Source organism: Orcinus orca, chromosome 1 (genome assembly GCF_937001465.1).
Source record: "Orcinus orca chromosome 1, mOrcOrc1.1, whole genome shotgun sequence".
In the NCBI taxonomy this organism is placed as follows: Eukaryota; Metazoa; Chordata; class Mammalia; order Artiodactyla; family Delphinidae; genus Orcinus; species Orcinus orca.
The window spans coordinates 35,134,174-35,156,601 of record NC_064559.1 but is presented as its reverse complement, the minus strand read 5'-3'; the positions used below and the strand labels follow the sequence as shown (position 1 = coordinate 35,156,601).

The window sequence follows — 22,428 nt, the reverse complement described above, 5'->3', positions numbered from 1 at the left end:
GCTTAAATTTTTGATAGATATTGCCAGATTTCTTCCAAAGAGGTAGTACCAATATAAGTTTCTAACATTAGAGAGGGCCTTTTTAGGAGTGGAATTTTTATAGGTGATTTGTCTTCTCTTAAGTTCTTCTGTCCTCTGGTTTGCAAAACAGACTTTTCTAATCCTGAGAGCTAGCAGCATAGTGGGGACAACGTTCCAGTTTTACTTTTTATTTCTCTAGTAGTTGATTAAAATTGAATTCTTGACTCTTGGATTTTTCTCATTAATATGCTAGGAAGTGTGAATTATTACAAAGATAAGAGGCTTTGGAATCCATGAGCTTTGGATTCAAATGCTAGCTATATTACTTCCTAACTGTACCATCCCTTCCCAGTACCCACTTTATTCTCTCTTTCAGGCTTTTTCCTGACATATAAAATATAACCAGTAATATACCCCTGACAGTGTTGTTGTTGGGGTTAAATTAGATTACATATGAAAAATACTTACTGTGCATTTCAAATAGTCTGCAGTCAATAAATGTTGTTTCTCCTCTTCTATAAATGTGATATAGGAGCTGACAAAATCAATAGGTTCATTCTGTACACAGTTGCTCCTTCTCACGATTCTTAGATGCCTTAAGTAGTTGAGGATTGCATGGCCCATGGTCATACTGAGAGTCAGTTTGTCAGCCATATGCATTTAGTAGCTGTTGTTCATGGTAGCTCCTTGGGTCTGACTTGGGAGCTGCCTTTATTCAGTGTGCCTGCCCCTTCCCCTCACAGCCAACTAGCTTTTTGCTCTGCCTCCATAGATGTCATTGTCCCTGAGAATGGAGAACCAGTGGGCACCAGAGAGATCAAATGCTGCATCCGACAGATCCAGGAACTCATCATCTCCCGGCTTAATCAAGCAGTGGCTAACAAGCTGATCAGCTCTGTGGATTACCTACGTGAGAGCTTCGTCGGAACGCTGGAACGGTGTCTGCAGAGCCTGGAGAAGTCTCAGGATGTCTCGGTTCACATCACCAGTAATTATCTCAAACAGGTACTCAAAGGGTAGTTAAGAGCGTGTCACAGAAAACACATGAAACAGAATCCACCCACGAACCCAGCTTCAAGTTAGTCAAGAATTTCCCTTTCAACTTTTTGCCAGTCCAGTTTGAATTCTATTTTATTTTCCTATCTCATGACCACTGTCCGTGGGAGGTGCTTGTGAACGGTCAAATTGCAGTTAAGTCAATGAGCAAGAAGATGAAGATGAAGTAAAGGAGCCCAAATAGTCACCAGATAGATGATGAGCCTGCATTGACTCTGCACATACACTGAGGGATAGATTTGGGAACCTTGAAACTGCACCATGTTCTTGAAATAAATATCATTTATTGCATTTTTTTTTTTTTTTTTTTTTTTTTGCGGTACGCGGGCCTCTCACTGCTGTGGCCTCTCCCGTTGCGGAGCACAGGCTCCGGACGCGCAGGCTCAGCGGCCATGGCTCACGGGCCCAGCCGCTCCGCGGCACGTGGAATCTTCCCGGACTGGGGCACGAACCCGTGTCCCCTGCATCAGCAGGCGGACTCCCAACCACTGCGCCACCAGGGAAGCCCCATTTATTGCATTTTTAATTAGCCACTCTACTCAGGGAATATTGACTTTCGTTTGTGTACTCTCTTTCAGATCTTAAATGCTGCCTATCATGTTGAAGTCACATTTCACTCAGGGTCCTCAGTTACAAGGATGCTGTGGGAGCAAATCAAACAGGTAGAGGTTGTTTAGGGAAGTGTTTTTCAGCCCCTAGTTGGCTTAGGTGAATCTGGTCGCTCCAACAGAAACTGATGTCTAGGGTGTCTGTCCTAAACAAACTGATGTCTGTCACGGCAGGTGGCCATTTGTCGTGGTTTGCCTGCCTGGGAGGATCCTGGTTTATGCCTGTTTTGAAATAATTATTAACAGTGCCCCCTTTAACTCTTAAAAGTGATGTGTCTAAATGACATTTTATGGAGCCCTAAAACCCTGCTTCATTATCTTCTTCATATTTCTTTTTCCCAACCTAAGTGTTTTCTCAGAAGCAGGCTTTGTTGCCAGAGGCCATGAGTGCGGTTTCCTTTCTGATGGTCCATCTGACTCTTCCGTAGAGTTATTTGCTGTGTTTAGAAGGGGGTTTATCAGGCACCCCCAGTACTGAGTGTAATGTATTGATTTGTGAGCACGCAGACTAGGCCTAGTGTTCTTTGATGCTTTCCGCTGGGCTGAGCCCCGATTTTGAGGTAGATGGAATTGGAGAGGAGTGCTGGACTTCATACGGCTCTTATCTTAAGATCCTGGCCTAACGAGTGGGTAACCCAGAGAGGGAGGGGTGTTGGTTCTTCCTGGTGGTTCCTGTCTCCCATCCCTCAGTGTTCTCACTGTCCTCATGCTGACAGATCATCCAGCGCATCACATGGGTGAGCCCACCTGCCATCACACTAGAGTGGAAGAGAAAGGTGGCCCAGGAAGCCATCGAGAGCCTCAGCGCCTCCAAGCTGGCCAAGAGCATTTGCAGCCAATTCCGGACTCGGCTCAACAGTTCTCATGAGGCCTTTGCAGCCTCCTTGCGGCAGGTGGGTATATAGGAAAGGACATACAGCTGGATCAATCGGAGAGGAACCCCATCCACTGTGGAATGTTTCATCTACTGCTGTCTACATAATTTTTAAAAAGTCATCAGTATATTTCCTTTCTATTCTGTTAAAGGATAATACTAAGTTACAGGTTGTTTCATCAGTAACTTTTTCATGTGGATATTTCTCTAACTCTAGAGAGAATGGAGGGAACTCAATTAATGTCTCCCCACTTCACTGAGTGAGGAATGAAAATCGAGGGGTAGGAATTTTATATGAGTTTATATAGTATTTTAGGGATGAGTGACAGAAAGGGATGACATTCCAACTTCCATAGTAGTTTGCAGTTATGTGACATCTGCTTATCCCTTTGGGGTGTGCGCGTGTGCATGTGTACATGTGTGTGGAGGGGAGGGTGGGTAGACGTGATTATGCATCCAGGAAGAAAAAGTATTACTTAATGAATGCTCACGGTCTGCCAATCTCTGAGCTATGTTACATATATCTTATTTAATTCTCACAGGTATCCTCATGAGGTAGATATTATTATCCCCATATAATAGGTGAGGAAGCCAAAGCTGGGGACCTGATAAGTCATATTTCTTTCTTCTTCTTCCTTCCCAGCTGGAAGCTGGCCACTCAGGCCGGTTGGAGAAAACTGAAGATCTATGGCTGAAGGTTCGGAAAGATCATGCTCCCCGCCTGGCCCGCCTTTCGCTGGAAAGCCGTTCTTTACAGGATGTCTTGCTGCATCGTGAGTCCTTATTTTTTTCCCTAGTAAATTGGAGGAGGAAGGTTCTGGATACCTGACATCCTCATGTCCAACCCTGGAGAACCCCAGTGTCTAAAGCTGCTTCCTTGTGAAGCTGCCTAAACACCCATTGATGTATTTTTGAATTTCTGATGAAGTCTGTTTGGTCCTGCTATTTATATAGTTCAAATAACACAACCAAAGTTTATTCACTTTAAACCAGTTAGGTTACTACTGGTTTAGAAAACATCCAGATTTCTTCCCCTGGCATAATTATGACTTCCTGCTTCTAGGCAGGTCCACATCTAAGAATCTTAGGGAGGTTGCCCAGCAAGTTCCCATCCTTCCTGCCTTATCTCTGTCTCTGTACCTTATAGGTAAACCTAAACTGGGACAGGAACTGGGCCGGGGCCAGTATGGTGTGGTGTACCTGTGTGACAACTGGGGGGGACACTTCCCTTGTGCCCTCAAGTCAGTTGTCCCTCCAGATGAGAAGCACTGGAATGACCTAGCTTTGGAGTTCCACTACATGAGGTGGGTTCTGGTCTCATTCATCTTCGTGGGGAACGATCCAGAGAAGAAGCTTAGAAGCCTGGTATAAATTTTGTACCAAGAGCTATAGTAAACCTTGTCTCTCCATTCCTATGTCTCAAAATGTTGTAGACCAGTATTCCAGTGTCTGGCCCAGAAATGTGCTCTCTTCAAGGCCTTTCCTGCCTCCACCTGCCCTTTCCCCACCATCCTAATTTTTCAGACCCATCCTTCCATTTGACTTTCTTCCTTAGTCCTTAAGGCCTGTCAGTTTTTAGATTCCATAATTCTCTGTCCTTGTTAGAGAGGCCATTCTCTTTGCCCTCTCGCTGTACTGAGGGCTATTACCTCTGGGCCTGGACTCTGCACGGTCTCAGGGTTATTTCTTCCACTGTAGTGACATGCTATGCAAGGTTAGCTCTAGCCCAGATCCTTCCACTCCTCACCAGGTCTCTGCCGAAGCATGAGCGATTGGTGGATCTGCATGGCTCCGTCATCGACTACAACTATGGTGGTGGTTCCAGCATCGCTGTGCTGCTCATTATGGAGCGGCTGCACCGGGACCTCTACAGTGGGCTGAAGGTGAGGCAGGGCAAGGAGGGAGTGAGGCCCAGCTGGCAGCCAGATCCACAGGTTCCTTTCTGGCCTTTCCTCCTTTCTTCTTTATTCAGAGCCTCTAGCTCTCATGAGACAATGTTGGAGTAATCAAGCTTTATTACCTTCATTTCCAAAAAACCTTAAAAATGTCTCAGAACATGTTTTTTTGCCCAGTTTATATCCAGAATACTGCAGTTCACCACTTTTACCTCTCGTGGTAGTGTAAAAATCTAGACTACACAGAAGAGCAGAAAAGCTTTCTATAACTCTGCTATTCTTTCTCTTTTTTCGTTCTCAGTGAATTAAGCTAGTTTTTATTGTCAACAAATAGTTATTAGTGACTACTTTGTACAAGGCCCTGTATTAAGCAACATAAGGGGATGTCAAAAAGTATAATTGGCCAGGGGCTTTTAAAAGAATTGTAGGGACTTCCCTGGTGGTGCAATGGTTAAGAATCCACCTGTCAGTGCAGGGGACACGGATTCGATCCCTGGTCTGGGAAGATCCCACATTCCGCGGAGCAACTAACCCCCACGCCACAACTACTGAGCCCGTGTGCTGCAACTACTGAAGCCCGCGTGCCTAGAGCCCGTGCTCTGCAACAAGAGAAGCCAGTGCGATGAGAAGCCCGCGCACCACAATGAAGAGTAGCCCCTGCTCACCACAACTAGAGAAAGCCCGCACGTAGCAATGAAGACCCAACACAGCCAAAAATAAATTCAAAAAAAATTTTTAAAAATAAAATAAAATAATTGTAGTCAGTGAATATTTCATGAACAGGTGGCATTTGAGTTGGATAAATGAACCCTGATGGGTAAAAGTTGGGCAGATGGAAAGAAGAGATCATACCGGGGGAAGGAATAGCTTAGTACCCAGAACATTTGAAGGACACTGACTGTGCTGGAGGAGCTGGTTCATTTGGGGAATAGAGGGGAGATAATATGCAAAGAAATGTTGGGAACAAATTATAGAAGACCAAAAACGTTAAAAGTTCCATAGCATTCAAATTCTGCCGTAGACAGTGAGAAGTGAAAGATTTTGAATGAAGGTGAAATACCCTCAGTTGGATGTTGAGTTCCCCTCATCTAAAACAGCCACCAGCAGGGAAATAGAGAGGTTTCTTTTGTCTGTCCTCTACATTGGAGCTGGAAAAGCTAACCCCGGAGTATCTGGTAGGTCCCTTCTCACAGGTGCCTCTTGTACCAGTTTATATGGAATAAGACAGAAGAATCCTCAGAAATGCTTGCAGGAGCCATGAGAAATCAATATGGTGAATAAAATGACTCTGCAAGCGGCTTTCCTTCTTCATTTCAGGGGAGTTAAGCTAAGTACCATGTGATGCTTTTCCATAAGTGGGTTAGACAACCATATATGGGCTTTTGGATGAGTGATATAACATTCTCCAGAATTCAAGAGACCCTAAATTGGAGGCTTGGTAGAAGTAAGATGGGTGACTTTGGTATTTGAATCCATAAAACCAAAGGCTAACCAGTCCTACAAAGCAATGGAAGTAAATCTGCCTGAGAGTCCTAGAAACACTCACTTTGAGCCTCTAAGGCAGTTCTAGAGTTTGTTCAGGGTTAGAGATGCACTCATGCCTTCAGGCGTTTGGTTGTGGCTCTCCTAGTCATATTTGGGGATCATCCGGCTGGCCTAAGTGCTGCCTCCAAGGTATCTGACCTGGCCTTTATGGCTTGCCCTTCCTTGCTTTTCCTTTATTTCCCTCTTCTGACTGCCTTCTTCTTCCCTTATTCTCATCCACTTTTCTGTCCTTGTGTACCCTAGGTCAGTCTTTCAGTATCTCACAGAAGGAACTCTTCGTTGGTATAAGCAAGTTGGATTGAGGAGTTGTCTTCTTAGTGACAGGTAAACGCTTTTGTCTCCCCAAGGCTGGGCTGACCCTGGAGACCCGTTTGCAGATAGCCCTAGATGTGGTGGAAGGAATCCGCTTCCTGCACAGCCAGGGACTTGTCCACCGTGATATCAAACTGAAGAATGTGCTGGTAAGTAAGAGCTGTTTCCCCAAGATAACTCCCTGTCTCTATGTGTAAGTGACCTTTGGAGGGAGGTACACATGAATGTAAATTCGGTCACAGGAAAAGACTGTGACCAGTTAACAGCAGAGTGGATGGATGGTATCTTGGACTTGAAGCTTAGGGAGGAGTTGCATCATAGGCCTAGCTTATTTTGCTTAAGATTTTTTCTCCCAACGCTGTTGAGAAAATTTAAACTTACAGAAAAGCTAAAAGAGTGGTACAATGAAGACCCACATACTGTTCACCCAGATTCATATTCTGTTTCCTATTGTAGTCTCTCTTTGTTTCTCTCTCTCTTTCTTCACACACACACATACACACACACACACATTTTTTACTGAACTGTATGAGAGTAACTTGCAGATAAAACTTTACTCCTATATACTTCAGCTTGTATCTTCTAAGGAAAAGGACATTATTCCACTTAATTAAAATGCCATTATTCACACCCAAGAAGTTTAAATTGATACAATATTATTAGTTAATACACAGTCTATATTAACATTTTCCAGTTGTCCCAAATATGTTCAACTATCCCAAATATGGTCTATTTGTTTGTTTGGCCCAAGATCCAATCCAAGGATCATACAGTGCATTTTGTCATGTTTCTTTAGCCTCTTAATCTAGAATAGTCCTGCCTTTTTTTGCTTTTGTGACATTGATATTTTTGAGGATTCCAGGTCTTGTTATTGCTTAGGGTTTGAGATGCTGGATGAGGACTGAGATGGGTAAACACACCTTAAAAGGTAAGATAGTCATGAACCTACCAGTCCTGTTATCTAAATTATAAAGAATCTTTTGACATACTCCTTTTGAAAATATATTGGATTATCACTGAAGTGTCTCTGGCAACACTTAAATGATATATAAAGAGGGCTTCCCTGGTGGCGCAGTGGTTGAGAATCCGCCTGCCAATGCAGGGGACACAGGTTCGAGCCCTGGTCTGGGAAGATCCCACATGCCGTGGAGCAACTAAGCCTGTGAGCCACAACTACTGAGCCCACGTACCACAACTACTGAAGTCCGCACGCCTAGAGCCCGTGCTCCGAAACAAGAGAAGCCACCACAATGAGAAGCCCGCACAACGCAACAAAGAGTAGCCCCCGCTCGCCGCAACTAGAGAAAGCCCGCTTGCAGCAATGAAGACCCAACACAGCCAAAAAATAAATAAATAAATAAATTTATTTTAAAAAATGATATATAAAGATGATAGCAGTTTTGGGGGGAGGGAAATATCTTCCTAAAATTCTAGGCTGAAACCTAAGAGGCTTGTCAATAGCCAAATGAGACAGATTTTTTTTTTAATTTTTATTTTTATTGAAGTATAGTTGATTTATAATATGTTAGTTTCTGGTGTACAGCAAAATGATTCAGTTCTACATATATATTCCTTTTCATATTCTTTTCCATTTTATGTTATTACAAGATATTGAATGTAGTTCCCTGTGTTATACAATAGGATCTTGTTGTTTATCTGTTTTATATATAGAAGTTGTTATATGCTAATCCCAAACTCCTAATTTATCCCTCCCCTACCCCCTTTCCCCTTTGGTAACCATAAGTTTGTTTTCTATATCTGTGAGTCTGCTTCTATTTTGTAAATAAGTTCATTTGTATCATATTTTAGGTTCCACATAGAATTGATACCACATGATATTTGTCTTTTTCTGTCTGACTCACTTCACTTCTTCTGATAATCTCTAGTTCCATCCATGTTACTGTACTATTTCATTCTTTTTTATGGCTGAGTAGTATTCCATTATATATATATATATATATATATATATATATATATATATATATACACACACACACATCTTCTTTATCTGTTCACCTGGGACAGATTTATTGTCTTGGACCTCAGGAAAGGAAACTAGAGGGAATTAAAAAACCCTCCTCAGCTGACTAGAGGACCTCAACCTTCTTATTTAGCAACTTCCTGCCCTGGGTTCTGGAGGTCAGAGGAGAATAATCAGGAACTAATAATACTTTCCTCAGTGCCCTTCATTTATTCATTCTTCCAAGATTTGCTAAGCTCCTGATATGTGCTAGGCACTATGCTAAGTGCTGGGGGTACAAAGATGAAAAAGGCAGTCCTTGCCATCAGGTTGTTTACAGTATGGGGAGGAGACAGTAATGGGAGTGAATCTAGAGACAGGGAGAATAGAGGCAGAGTTGATTAAGTACTGCTGTGAGGTAGATGCCTACTTTTGAGCTTGGGTATGCAGCTGAGCGCTACGTGCAGGACCAGGCATAGGATGACTCTCACCCTGCTTTGTTGGCAGTTGGACAAGCAGAACCGTGCCAAGATCACTGACTTAGGATTCTGCAAGCCAGAGGCCATGATGTCAGGCAGCATTGTGGGGACACCAATTCATATGGCCCCTGAACTTTTCACAGGTAAGCTGGAGGGCAGGGAGTGGGTTTGGGCAGGGCTCCGTGTTTTAACCAAGTGCTACCCTTTGGGCTAAGAAGTATCCACAAGTACTACTGGCAGTTCTGGCACAAGCAGGGGAGAAACCAGAACAGGGGAAACCTAAGACAAGTAGGGGGACACGTGAAGAGGTAAAGGGGCAAGAAAGAAAAGTGTAAATGGGAGTCACCAACTGTTGTTTTGGATGTCTCTCTGGGCTGTTAGTGCCATCATTGCCATAGTCAACCAGTTATTTAATCCTAAAGTACTGATTGAATAACTCCTATATAATAAGAGTTGTCCTCTATCATTAAAGAACTTACAGTTGACAGAGATATATTGAGAGGTAAAATAATTAAGAAGCAGTATAAGACAACATGTGATTAAGTGCTACATAATGTTGGTGTTCAGAGAAGAAATGTTAGATGGTTTTGTGGTAGAGGTGAAATTCTGGATAGAAACTGAATGAGATCTGGAAAATTTGGTAGGTGGGAAGGGAAGTCAATATATTTATTAATATATTCTTTGAGCTAGGCACTGTGGGTATGTTATATCATATATTTTGTTCCATTTAATCCTCATGACAATTCTGTGGTGATATTGATGCATTTTTATGTCCATGTCATGGATTAAGTTGAGGCCAGATTGATGAAGAAACCCACCCCAAAACACTGAGCTAGACGTAATGAGGCTGGGATTGGAATTTAGATCTTTCTGTCTCTAGAGTCCAACCATGTTAGGTAGGAGAGAAAATTCTGGAGGCTGGGGGAGCGGAAATAGGAGCAAAATTGCCGATTAGAAATAAGCATGACAGGAAAGAAATCAGTGTGGGAAGTAATAGCAAACAAGTTGGAGATAAGATATATTTGAGCTTGAAATTTATGCAGTGGAGTGAAGGCTTGATGTGAAAGAAGTAGGGAGCTATTGGGCTTTTGAACAGGTGAGGGATGAAAAGAGATGTTCATGGAAATGTTTAGTAGCAGTAGGTAAGGCAGATCGAGTGGCAAGAGCCACGTAGGGAGACCAGTGGTGGAGACCAGACCTAGGATTAAGTTGGTAGTAGTGCCGAAACAAAAAATGTTACAGATTTGAGATCGATTCAGAGGAAGGATGGGCAAGATTTTGTAATTAACTTGATATGGGTGATGAACAGGAATGAATGACTAAAAGATGACTCCGAGGTTTTGAGCCTGAATGGATGAGGAAGGTTGCGTCATCGCCAGGGAAGGTGGAAAGGGAATGGCAGGTCACTTGTTAGTATTGGTAAGACTTAAAATTAGCAATTTATAATATTTGGATTTCTCTCTTTAGCCACAAGTCTTCCCCCAACCCTTCACTGAGTGATACATATAAGGATTAGGAGTTAGTTGGATAGCTGTAGTCCTACGCACATTGAAAAGAAATAGACAGTCATCATTTTTCTTTCCCTGACTTTTAAAAAAATTTCTATTCCCACTTTTATTATTTTATCTTGGCTACTTCATATTTAAATTCATTTGATTATTTCTACTGCAGTTCACCCTACTGCTGTAAAAATAATCTTTCTAAAATATTTTCTTCATGTCACCTCCTGCTCTAAAGGATAAATGACTCCTGCTGCCCATCAAATCCAGACTCTCTGTCCGACTTTAAAAATCTTTATGTTATGGTTCCAACCTATCTACCCACCTGTATTTCCCAACTTGATTTCCCTAACATGACCTTTCAGGATTAATCTTTTTGATTGTCCCATTAAAATGAAGGCCCGGACTTCCCTGGTGGCACAGTGGTTAAGAATCCGCCTGCCAATGCAGGGGACACGGGGTCCGGGAAGATCCCACATGCCGCAGAGCAACTAAGCCCGTGAGCCACAACTACTGAGCCTGCGCTCTAGAGCCCGTGAGCCACAACAACTGAGCCCGAGTGCTGCAGCTACTGATGCCTGCGTGCCTGGAGCCGGTGCTCCGTGACAGGAGGAACCACCGCAATGAGAAGCCCGTGCACCGCAGCGAAGAGGGGCCCCTGCTCGCTGCAGCTGGAGAGGACCCGTGTGCAGCAACCAAGGCCCAACACAGCCAGAAATGAATGAATGAAAGAATAAATCAATCAATTTATTTTAAAAATAAAAAAGTACTTCACACAAACAATAATCAAATACAAAATATAATGACTATCAGTGAAATATAAAATAAATAAAAGAAAGCAAAAGGCCTGTTTTCCTTCCCCTTTGTCAAGTTCTAGTCTTGGCTCTTCTAATCTTTAGCCCTCCCAGTGCCACAGTTTTTCGTATTATAAAATGGGCATTATAAATGTGTCCTGCCTAACAGGGTTGTTATAAGAGATAATGGGCATTAAAGGCTTTAGGAAAGAATGTGTAAAGGCCTCTGCAGATGCAAGTTAGTGGTGATGCTGTTGATTCCCTCCCTGGCTCACTACTTGTCACCCTTTCTTGCTGTAGGGAAGTATGATAATTCTGTGGATGTCTACGCTTTTGGCATTCTTTTCTGGTATATCTGCTCAGGCTCTGTCAAGCTCCCTGAGGCATTTGAGAGGTGTGCCAGCAAAGACCATCTCTGGAACAATGTGCGGAGAGGTAAGAACCACGAGCCTTGCTTTGCCCTGACTCCCCAGAAGAGAGCAGACTGAGACCAGGCACTGCCGCAGCGGCCTCCTGTCCTCCTCTCTGGCCACTCCACAGCAGGACCTCATACACATTTAAACCATCATGGAATCCAGAAAAGACATTTAAGTCAAACCTCTGCTTCCAGGCAGCGTGGTTCTGAACTCTCAGACAGGTTTTTATCTTTAAAATTTCTAATTCTTCAACATCCTCTGCCAGTGTATTCCAGTTTTTCATCACAGTTACTATTAGGTTCTAACCTAGATAGCTGCAGCTGAAGCCAAAGCTCACTGCATTGTGTAGCATCCTGAGCCCCAACTGGGGCCCTAGTTCCCTGGATCCTCTGCAGAGAGTGGCTCACTGATTGAGCAAAAGCCTTTCACTTCTCTGGGAAGAAGGACTGTGCTGGTTCTTCCCAGACCAAAGAAGTCATTTGTGACTCCATCAGTTTCAAGGGGACAGAGCCTGTGAGCTGATCATGCCTCTTCATTGTGTTGGTTCCCTTCTCGCCGCCTCGGGTCTTATTTCCATGTTCCTCTCTCTAGGGGCCCGTCCAGAACGCCTCCCTGTGTTTGACGAGGAGTGCTGGCAGCTGATGGAAGCCTGCTGGGATGGTGACCCCTCGCAGAGACCTCTCTTGGGCATTGTCCAGCCCATGCTCCAGGGCATCATGGACCGGCTATGCAAGTCACATTCTGAGAGGCCAAACAGAGGACTCGATGATTCTACTTGAAAGCAGAGACCTTTCTCTTTCGCTCTTTCTTTCTTTCCTTCCCCTCACCTTTTGGCTATGGGAAGAATTTGACATTCATTACAGAGAGCTCCCAAGGGGACTGATGCTTGCAGGGCAACTTGAGACCTTCCCAGGCAGAGATGACTCCTGGATAGGGAAGAGTTGGATGGCTGTGAGCATATCCAGCAGTTCACTGATGCCCAAGCTGTTTCTTTAGCCAAAAAGTCAGTGTAAATCTCTTCCGTATGAAATTTCAAGAAAAGTCCTACCTAGTTCCCTTTTCCAGACTGTCTTTTAACTCCAGCCATAATCGGGACTCTGTGCTCCCATAGTGGAGCCCACATTCCTAACATTCTTTGGAAGTCTTAGTTCATAGCTCCATTTACACATGGGAGGTTAGGTTTTTCTCCACCCAGAGTCCCTTTTCAGTTTATCCCCCGTGGCTTAGTCTGCTCTCAGATACCAGTTTTCTAGCAGATTGCGCACATATTTTGCCTGAGTAGGGAGAAGCAAGGGAGGGGCTAATGCTTAGTAAGGAGATGAGTGGTTGCAGTTCATTTTTTAAAAAGTATTCTGAGAAAAGGTGCAGGTCAGCCAGAGTCCACATGTAGATATTTGGAAGTGTTATTTAAACACTCAGCAGGCTGAGTACAGGAATACATATGTATAACACGTGTGTATACTTTGCTTTTGTTGAATAACAGTGTCTGCTAATTTGGGGTTCTTCTGTTGCTTGGCATCCATTATTTAGGTGATGCAATGCCATGAAATGTACTGTATTGTATATTACTTGGGAAGACACTAGATATTCAAAGAGGCCTGGCAGCACTTGGGCTGTAGAGGGCTCAACAAGGCCAAAGTCCTGAAGATTTTACCTCCTAGCTTTGGTTGTCTGTGCTCCCACGTGGTGAGGTGAGATTGTGGCAGGGGGAGGAAGAAGGATGGGATGAAAGAGTTACCCTCACTGTGTTCCATCCTTCTTACCAACTTAATTAGGGCAATTTACCCCAGCCTGAAAATGATTACCTGGCCATTTTTAATGTGCTTGAGGTCTGGTCGCTTCTGTTGCTTCAGAATTGAGTGACAGACCTTCCTGCAGAGCAATCAGAAGACGCGGTGGAGCCTGGGGCTCCAGAGTAGCTGCCTTAGCGCCTAGGGAGCCAGCGGCAAGGTCAGTCTGGGGGCGTTGCGGAATGCACGTCGGGGTGAGGTTTCCACAGGCATGCCCTAGTTCCCTGGATCCTCTGCAGAGAGTGGCTCATTGATTGAGCAAAAGCCTTTCACTTCTCTGGGAAGGAGGACTGTGCTGGTTCTTCCCAGACCAAAGAAGTCATTTGTGACTCCATCAGTTTCAAGGGGACAGAGCCTAGGCAGCAGCTTCTCCTAATTTTTAACACTAAAATTCAAGGAAAGAGTGAAGGGAGGGATATATTACTACCACGGATAGAAACAGGGGACTGGTAGAACTCTCAAGCAGTACCTGTCAGCTCTCCAACGCGTTTTTTTTTGCATTTTCACTTGAGCTGCCAAAGAGGTGTTGACAAAGCTTTTTCCTGATCAGCAAAGTGGTCTGGGGTAGCGGGGCTGCAAAGTGATAACTGCACTGAATGACACTTTATTTTTTGGCTTATTATTTAGCACTGAGAAGCCAAAAGGGATTGGTGATTATAACAGCACTTTGGGGAACAGACTCCCTCTGGCCTTGCTTTGGAGAGACGGCATGCGTGGTATTCCATCTGACTAATCAGGGAACCTCCTAAGTTCATACTGCATCAGAGTGGAATAAATGGCCCTCGAAGAGTCCATTGCCGAAAGAGTAGTTGCTTTCTTTGAGTTTTCAAAGCTTGATTTTTGGATTTGCTGGATCAAATAACCCACTTTTTCTTTAAAAGAAAAAAAAAGAGGGTTTATCCTTCTAAATATGGGGGTGGGGTGGGTTAGGGCTAGTGTGATGTTTAAGTGGGTTAGGAGGGAGTCAACTTGAGAAACCTGTATGGCAAACTCCCTTGGGGGGTTTTAAGTACACTACTGTTCTGAAAAGGGTTTTATTTTTAACTTTATCTGCTTTGTTAACTAACATCCAGTCCACAGAGCTGACTGAAGAGACTGTGTGTGAACACCTGACACTGGGGGGACACCTTACTCAGAGGGTTGGAAAGGAAATTGGCCTGGACAGCTTGTTGTCTTTTGTCTTTATGTAATGTTTTTGTTTGTTTCAAAGGACTAATGTTTATTATTACAGTGTTAAATAAAAGTGTAATATACTAAGTGTGTAGAATAAAAGTGCAATAACAAGAGAAAATTACTTTGGCACAAACTTCAGTTCTTACACTCTCTCCCTCCTTGTGCTACCTGTCTCTTTCCATGATATTGTTACAGCGGGACAGTGTTAATTGTGTATATTTTTAAGAGATGCAACTATGGGTTAAGTCTTCATTTAGTGTAATTTTGAATGGCTGGGTTTGGTTTTATAGAGTATTGTGTATACTTCTGGGGTGCACAAACACCAGATGTGCTGTATAATAAAGATCACATTAACGTTTTAGGTTTATATCTGTTTGGCTTTTGTTTTCCCTTAACCTCACTGTGTCTACAGAATGCTCTCTATTCCATTCCATTTCCACTGGGACCCTAGAGGTCTTTTAGTTTGCCTTGGAGATCGATGGAACATGTTACTCTCCCCCATGGATTGCTCTCGGTCTCTGGGCACTTCACATAACCACTACCAGAGGGTAAGGCCCGGGAATGGGAGGCAGGAGAGCGAAGACGGGGGCAAAGTGGAGTGATAGCAATTTATTTTTCAGAGCCTCTCCTGGGTTCACACCCTTTCCGCCAGCCTCTTTTCAGCACGAACTTGCAACATTCTGAACTTGTGCACAAGCCTATGTACTCTTCATTACACTGTGAGAGAATCTGGGCATGGAATCCATATATGGGCCTATCTGCATTTGGAATATGTGAATTTCCTTTTTAGCCTCAGCCTGCTCTTCACATTTGCTTGCTCGGCAGTGCCTGATGGACACCATCATAGGCCTCTACCAGCAGAGCAGCACTATCTGTAGCCACCAGGGACTGTCAGTCAGCACGCAGCATGCCTTCTCCCAGACGGTGTGCGTGTTTGTTTTGTTTTGGATTACCACATCATACTCATAGCTGCTTCACTTTTTGCTGTAACTGCTTGTGATCTGACTGCAACACAAGTTTGGCCAGGAGATGGCAGCACACCTTAAACAGTTGATGTGTTTGTGATTAAGTCTTAAAGAAAAAGCTAAGGTTGAATCTCTGGTTCTCAGCCTCCCCTACACAATAGTCATCTAATGTAGATAAGCCTGTTACACTTGTGAGACTCTCCACTAACTCCAGCCATCTTTCACAGCTAAATATATCCCATCTTTATGCATATACCGTATATTCTCCTACTATAAAGTTCAGAATGACTGAGTTCTCTTCCTCATCATTATTATTTTGGAGAAAATAGTTTGTGGTATATACATTTTTAGATTGCATATGCTTTTCCAAGAACACAGTCCTCAGCGGCCTTGTTCTTTAAGCAGGGCAACTGGGGTGGCCTTCCTGGCCTTCCAAACCCCTGTTTGGGTGGGGCTCAGAGGGGAGAGGCCTAGTTTCTGAACATTATTAAATTCAACTTCAGAATTTCTGTCTTTAACAGGTCCCCAAGGAGTCCACAAAGTGCTAATTGAATAGCCTGCTTTCAAGTGTAGTTATCACAGGTGGCTATGTACTGGTTGAGACCTCTTAGGGCACTTCTAGGGATGGCCTGTTCCTTAGCATATTCTAAAGGTAGCATTTCAGATCAGTGGGAAAATCGACTATTTAACAAAACTGGCTATCCATCTGAGAAAAAATAGACTCAAATCATCATGCAAAAAAAGGTATACCAAAGATCTAAATGTGAAAAAAGGCTGTAAAGGAACTAGATAATAGCACACACATTATTTACCATATGCTCGGCACTATTCTAAATGCTTTACCTGTACTCACTAACTTAATCCTCACCACAACCCCATTTTACTGATGAGAAAACTAAGACATAGAGAGATTAAGGGTCATGCAACTGATACGTGCCAGAACTGGGATGTGAAACTAAGGAGTCCGGCACCAGAAACTCTGCTTCTACAGAGGACCACTGCACTGTGCTGCCTCTAGGAGAAAATGTATGTAACTATGTATACTTATAGTTGGGGGGCAGGAATAACTTTTTTTTTTTTTTACATCTTTATTGGAGTATAATTGCTTTACAATGGTGTGTTAGTTTCTGCTTTATAACAAAGTGAATCAGTTATACATATACATATGTTCCCATATCTCTTCCCTCTTGCGTCTCCCTCCCTCCCACCCTCCCTGTCCCACCCCTCTAGGTGGTCACAAAGCACCGAGCTGATCTCCTTGTGCTATACGGCTGCTTCCCACTAGCTATCTATTTTACGTTTGGTAGTGTATATATGTCCATGCCACTCTCTCACTTTGTCACAGCTTACCCTTCCCCCTCCCCATATCTTCAAGTCGATTCTCTAGTAGGTCTGTGTCTTTATTCCTGTCTTAACCCTAGGTTCTTCATGACATTTTTTTTTTTTTTTTTTTTTGGTACGCGGGCCTCTCACTGTTGTGGCCTCTCCCGTTGCGGAGCACAGGCTCCGGACGCGCAGGCTCAGCGGCCATGGCTCACGGGCCCAGACGCTCCGCAGCATGTGGGATCTTCCCGGACCGGGGCACGAACCCACGTCCCTTGCATCGGCAGGCGGACTCTCAACCACTGCGCCACCACGGAAGCCCATGACATTTTTTTTTTTCTTAAATTCCATATATATGTGTTAGCATACAGTATTTGTCTTTCTCTTTCTGACTTACTTCACTCTGTATGACAGACTCTAGGTCCATCCACCTCATTACAAATAGCTCAATTTCGTTTCTTTTTATGGCTGAGTAATATTCCATTGTATATATGTGCCACATCTTCTTTATCCATTCATCCGATGATGGACACTTAGGTTGTTTCCATCTCCGGGCTATTGTAAATAGAGCTGCAATGAACATTTTGGTACATGACTCTTTTTGAATTATGGTTTTCTCAGGGTATATGCCCAGTAGTGGGATTGCTGGGTCATATGGTCGTTCTATTTGTAGTTTTTTAAGGAACCTCCATACTGTTCTCCATAGTGGCTGTACCAATTCACATTCCCACCAGCAGTGCAAGAGTGTACCCTTTTCTCCACACCCTCTCCAGCATTTATTGTTTCTAGATTTTTTTTTTTTCGCGGTACGCGGGCCTCTCACCTTTGTGGCCTCTCCCGTTGCGGAGCACAGGCTCCGGACGCGCAGGCTCAGCGGCCATGGCTCACGGGCCCAGCAGTTCCACAGCATGTGGGATCTTCCCGGACCGGGGCACGAACCCATGTCCCCTGCATCGGCAGGTGGACTCTCAACCATTGCGCCACCAGGGAAGCCCCTGTTCCTAGATTTTTTGATGATGGCCATTCTGACTGGTGTGAGGTGATATCTCATTGTAGTTTTGATTTGCATTTCTCTAATGATTAGTGATGTTGAGCATTCTTTCATGTGTTTGTTGACAGTCTGTATATCTTCTTTGGAGAAATGTCTGTTTAGGTCTTCTGCCCATTTTTGGATTGGGTTGTTTATTTTTTTGTTATTGAGCTGCAGGAGCTACTTGTAAATTTTGGAAATTAATCCTTTGTCAGTTGCTTCATTTGCAAATATTTTCTCCCATTCTGAGGGTTGTCTTTTGGTCTTGTTTATGGTTTCCTTTGCTGTGCAAAAGCTTTGAAGTTTCATTAGGTCCCATTTGTTTATTTTTGTTTTTATTTCCATTTCTCTAGGAGGTGGGTCAAAAAGGATCTTGCTGTGATTTATGTCATAGAGTGTTCTGCCTATGTTTTCCTCTAGGCCCTCGGCAGTGAAAGCACAGAGTCTTAATCACTGGACCACCAGGAAATTCCCAAGCCAGTTAGTTTTTTTTTTTTTTTAACATCTTTATTGGGATAAAATTGCTTTACAATGGTGTGTTAGTTTCTGCTTTATAACAAAGTGAATCAGTTATACATATACATATGTTCCCATATCTCTTCTCTCTTGCGTCTCCCGCCCTCCCACCCTCCCTATCCCACCCCTCCAGGCGGTCACAAAGCACCGAGCCGGTATCCCTGTGCCATGCGGCTGCTTCCCACTAGCTATCTACCTTACGTTTGTTAGTGTATATATGTCCATGCCTCTCTCTCGCCCTGTCACAGGGCTCTTCCCGCTCCCCATATCCTAAAGTCCGTTCTCCAGTAGGTCTGTGTCTTTATTCCTGTCTTACCCCTAGGTTCTTCATGACATTTTTTCCCCTTAAATTCCATATATATGTGTTAGCATACGGTATTTGTCTTTCTCTTTCTGACTTACTTCACTCTGTATGACAGACTCTAGGTCCATCCACCTCATTACAAATAGCTCAATTTCGTTTCTTTTTATGGCTGAGTAATATTCCATTGTATATATGTGCCACATCTTCTTTATCCATTCATCCGATGATGGGCACTTAGGTTGTTTCCATCTCCGGGCTATTGTAAATAGAGTTGCAATGAACATTTTGGTACATGACTCTTTTTGAATTATGGTTTTCTCAGGGTATATGCCCAGTAGTGGGATTGCTGGGTCATATGGTCGTTCTATTTGTAGTTTTTTAAGGAACCTCCATACTGTTCTCCATAGTGGCTGAACCAATTCACATTCCCACCAGCAGTGCAGGAGTGCTCCCTTTTCTCCACACCCTCTCCAGCATTTATTGTTTCTAGATTTTTTGATGATGGCCATTCTGACTGGTGTGAGATGATATCTCATTGTAGTTTTGATTTGCATTTCTCTAATGATTAATGATGTTGAGCATTCTTTCATGTGTTTGTTGGCAGTCTGTATATCTTCTTTGGAGAAATGTCTATTTAGGTCTTCTGCCCATTTTTGGATTCGGTTGTTTGTTTTTTTGTTATTGAGCTGCTTGTAAATTTTGGAAATTAATCCTTTGTCAGTTGCTTCATTTGCAAATATTTTCTCCCATTCTGAGGGTTGTCTTTTGGTCCTGTTTATGGTTTCCTTTGCTGTGCAAAAGCTTTGAAGTTTCATTAGGTCCCATTTGTTTATTGTTGTTTTTATTTCCATTTCTCTAGGAGGTGGGTCAAAAAGGAGCTTGCTGTGATTTATGTCATAGAGTGTTCTGCCTATGTTTTCCTCTAAGAGTTTGATAGTTTCTGGCCTTACATTTAGGTTTTTAATCCATTTTGAACTTACTTTTGTATATGGTGTTAGGGAGTGATCTAATCTCGTACTTTTACATGTACCTGTCCAGTTTTCCCAGCACCACTTACTGAAGAGGCTGTCCTTTCTCCACTGTACATTCCTGCCTCCTTTATCAAAGATAAGGTGACCATATGTGTGTGGGTTTATCTCTGGGCTTTCTATCCTGTTCCATTGATCTTTCTGTTTTTGTGCCAGTACCATACTGTCTTGATTACTGTAGCTTTGTAGTATAGTCTGAAGTCAGGGAGCCTGATTCCTCCAGCTCCGTTTTTCGTTCTCAAGATTGCTTTGGCTATTCGGGGTCTTTTGTGTTTCCATACAAATTGTGAAATTTTTTGTTCTAGTTCTGTGAAAAATGCCAGTGGTAGTTTGATAGGGTTTGCATTGAATCTGTAGATTGCTTTGGGTAGTATAGTCATTTTCACAATGTTGATTCTTCCAATCCAAGAACATGGCATATCTCTCCATCTATTTGTATCATCTTTGATTTCTTTCATCAGTGTCTTATAGTTTTCTGCATACAGGTCTTTTGTCTCCTTAGGTAGGTTTATTCCTAGATGTTTTATTCTTTTTGTTGCAATGGTAAATGGGAGTGTTTTCTTGATTTCATTTTCCAATTTTTCATCATTAGTGTATAGGAATGCCAGAGATTTCTGAGGAAGAACTTTCTTGAATATGATCAGGAACCCAGAAGCCATAAGGAAAAAAAGTGATAGAAATTATATAAAGAACATATATAAGAGCCAAAGACACGAAAACCAAAATTAAGACTAATCAGTAGTTTAGAGAGAACAATTGCAATATATAACTGATAAAAAGTTCATATTCCTAATAATATGAAGAAATCAATCAAAAAAATCTAAAGGCAAACTGATTAATAAATATTTGAAAAAAGATGTTCATCTATACTAACAATCGGGGAAAACCAAGATGATATTTCATCTATCAAATTACTAAAAATAAATATGAAAAACCTATTCATAAGTGTGGAGGATGAGCACTACCTATGTTGTCGGGGAGTGGATACAGCTGCAAAAGGCAATTTGGCAGTAAATATTACAAACAATGTTAATGTATATATCCTTTGCGCCAGAAATGACTTCCAGGGAGTCCCTACCTACAGAAATATTTGCACATGTGTGCAAAGCTATGTAAGTACAAGGGTGTTTATTGCATCATTATTTGTAATACTAAAAAGTTGGAGGCAGGGCTTCCCTGGTGGCGCAGTGGTTGAGAGTCCGCCTGCCTATGCAGGGGACACGGGTTCATGCCCCGGTCTGGGAAGATCCCACATGCCGCGGAGTGGCTGGGCCCGTGAGCCATGGCCGCTGAGCCTGCGCATCCGGAGCCTGTGCTCCGCAACGGGAGAGGCCACAACTGTGAGAGGCCCGTGTACCGCAAAAAAAAAAAAAAAAAGGATATATTTAGTATGACCCCTTTTTTGGTAAAAATCCCTTCCATTCTTCCATAACACCAAATTATCTGGAGATCTAGTCCATCTCTTTATATACATGCATAGAAAAAAGTCTGTAAGAATATATATCAAAATGATAACAGTGGTTTTCCTAGGGAGAGAACTTCCAACTTTTAGTGTATTGATTTTCTGTTATTGTATTGTTCATCTGCTATGAACATCTATTTTTTTTTTGTAATTTAAGAAAATGAATGAAATGGCTAATTTAGGAGAAAGGAAATATGTATTGGAAAGACATTAGGGGCTCACAAAATCAACAGGAAACTATAAGTTCAGGCTCATAGAATCAGCGGGTTGGAACCAGAGCAACTCTTCTTCATTGTGGCTGTGAAGAACCATCTTCACTCCTGATGCGTCCACAGCCAGGGAGGATTTTCTCAACTGGCCCAGCACGGGCCCCAGGCCTATCTCCTACCTGTACTGGTTCTGAACTGGAAGGCTCTCTCCCCTCCAGATTCCACGGTGGGAGACAAGCGCCTAGATTTGCCTGCTCACTAAAACCTCATTCAGTGGAGAAGTAATTCCTGAAAGGTAATCAAAGAACAGTTAGAAAAAGGACCTAGATTCAGGACAGGCTCCAGGTTGACAGATGTCCACTACAGTTCACCTCTTGGGCTGCTCGACATCCATATCCAGTCTTCTGGCACTACTGGGAGGCCAGGTCGTGGAAGGAGATTTATAGATTGGAACCTGTGCATGGAGGGGAAACAGCTGGGTCTCTGGTAAGTTCATTTTTAAATCTCTGGACCTTTTTTTCATTGTAAGAAGACCCCCTTAGCTTCTGTTTCCTTTTTTCCGCCTTCCTTGTTTTCTTAGCATGGCTTCCCAACAAGATTGATCACAAAGACACTCAAGCACCTAGCAATGTGCTAAATCAGAGGCCTTTTTTTTTTTTTTTAAATCAAAGTGTAGTTGATTTACAATGTTGTGTTAGCTTCTGGTGTACAGTAAAGTGATTCAGTTATACATATATATATATATATATATATACACACACACACACACACACACACACATATATATTCTTTTTCATATTCTTTTCCATTATAGTTTATTACAAGATATTGAATATAGTTCCCTGTGTTATACACTAGGACCTTGTTGTTTATCTATTTTATACATAGTAGTTTGTATCTGCTCAGAGGCTTTCTATATATGGATTCCAGGAACTGAGAAGGTAAAAGGATGAGGCGATTGCCAGGCTCAATGTGAAGCCACAGGCTCTGAAAATTAAGGGAGCTGCTCCTGGTTCCAAGCTGGCAACGTAGAGAAACAACACAGAATTAGTCTGAGACATTCTACTGAACAGGATTTGCTTACAATTTTTAAAAATTATTACTTATGGGCTTCCCTGGTGGCGCAATGGTTGAGTCCGCCTGCCGATGCAGGGGACACGGGTTCGTAC

At 42.9% G+C, this 22,428-nt stretch overlaps 1 protein-coding gene across 3 annotated transcripts in view; it reads left to right on the top strand.

Annotated features, from left to right (window-relative positions):
- Window positions 1-14,787, top strand: part of DSTYK (dual serine/threonine and tyrosine protein kinase) — a 56,577-nt gene extending 41,790 nt beyond the window's left edge. For all 3 annotated transcript variants that reach the window (XM_004282450.4, XM_033410612.2, XM_033410613.2), the window contains 10 exons: window positions 794-1,026; window positions 1,656-1,739; window positions 2,402-2,578; window positions 3,203-3,332; window positions 3,707-3,863; window positions 4,310-4,442; window positions 6,347-6,460; window positions 8,779-8,893; window positions 11,344-11,478; window positions 12,051-14,787. In XM_004282450.4, the coding sequence (XP_004282498.1) occupies window positions 794-1,026; window positions 1,656-1,739; window positions 2,402-2,578; window positions 3,203-3,332; window positions 3,707-3,863; window positions 4,310-4,442; window positions 6,347-6,460; window positions 8,779-8,893; window positions 11,344-11,478; window positions 12,051-12,238 (1,466 nt within the window). In that variant the 3' untranslated portion in view covers window positions 12,239-14,787. The remainder of the gene's footprint in view (window positions 1-793; window positions 1,027-1,655; window positions 1,740-2,401; window positions 2,579-3,202; window positions 3,333-3,706; window positions 3,864-4,309; window positions 4,443-6,346; window positions 6,461-8,778; window positions 8,894-11,343; window positions 11,479-12,050) is intronic.
- Window positions 14,788-22,428: the final 7,641 nt, after the last annotated feature.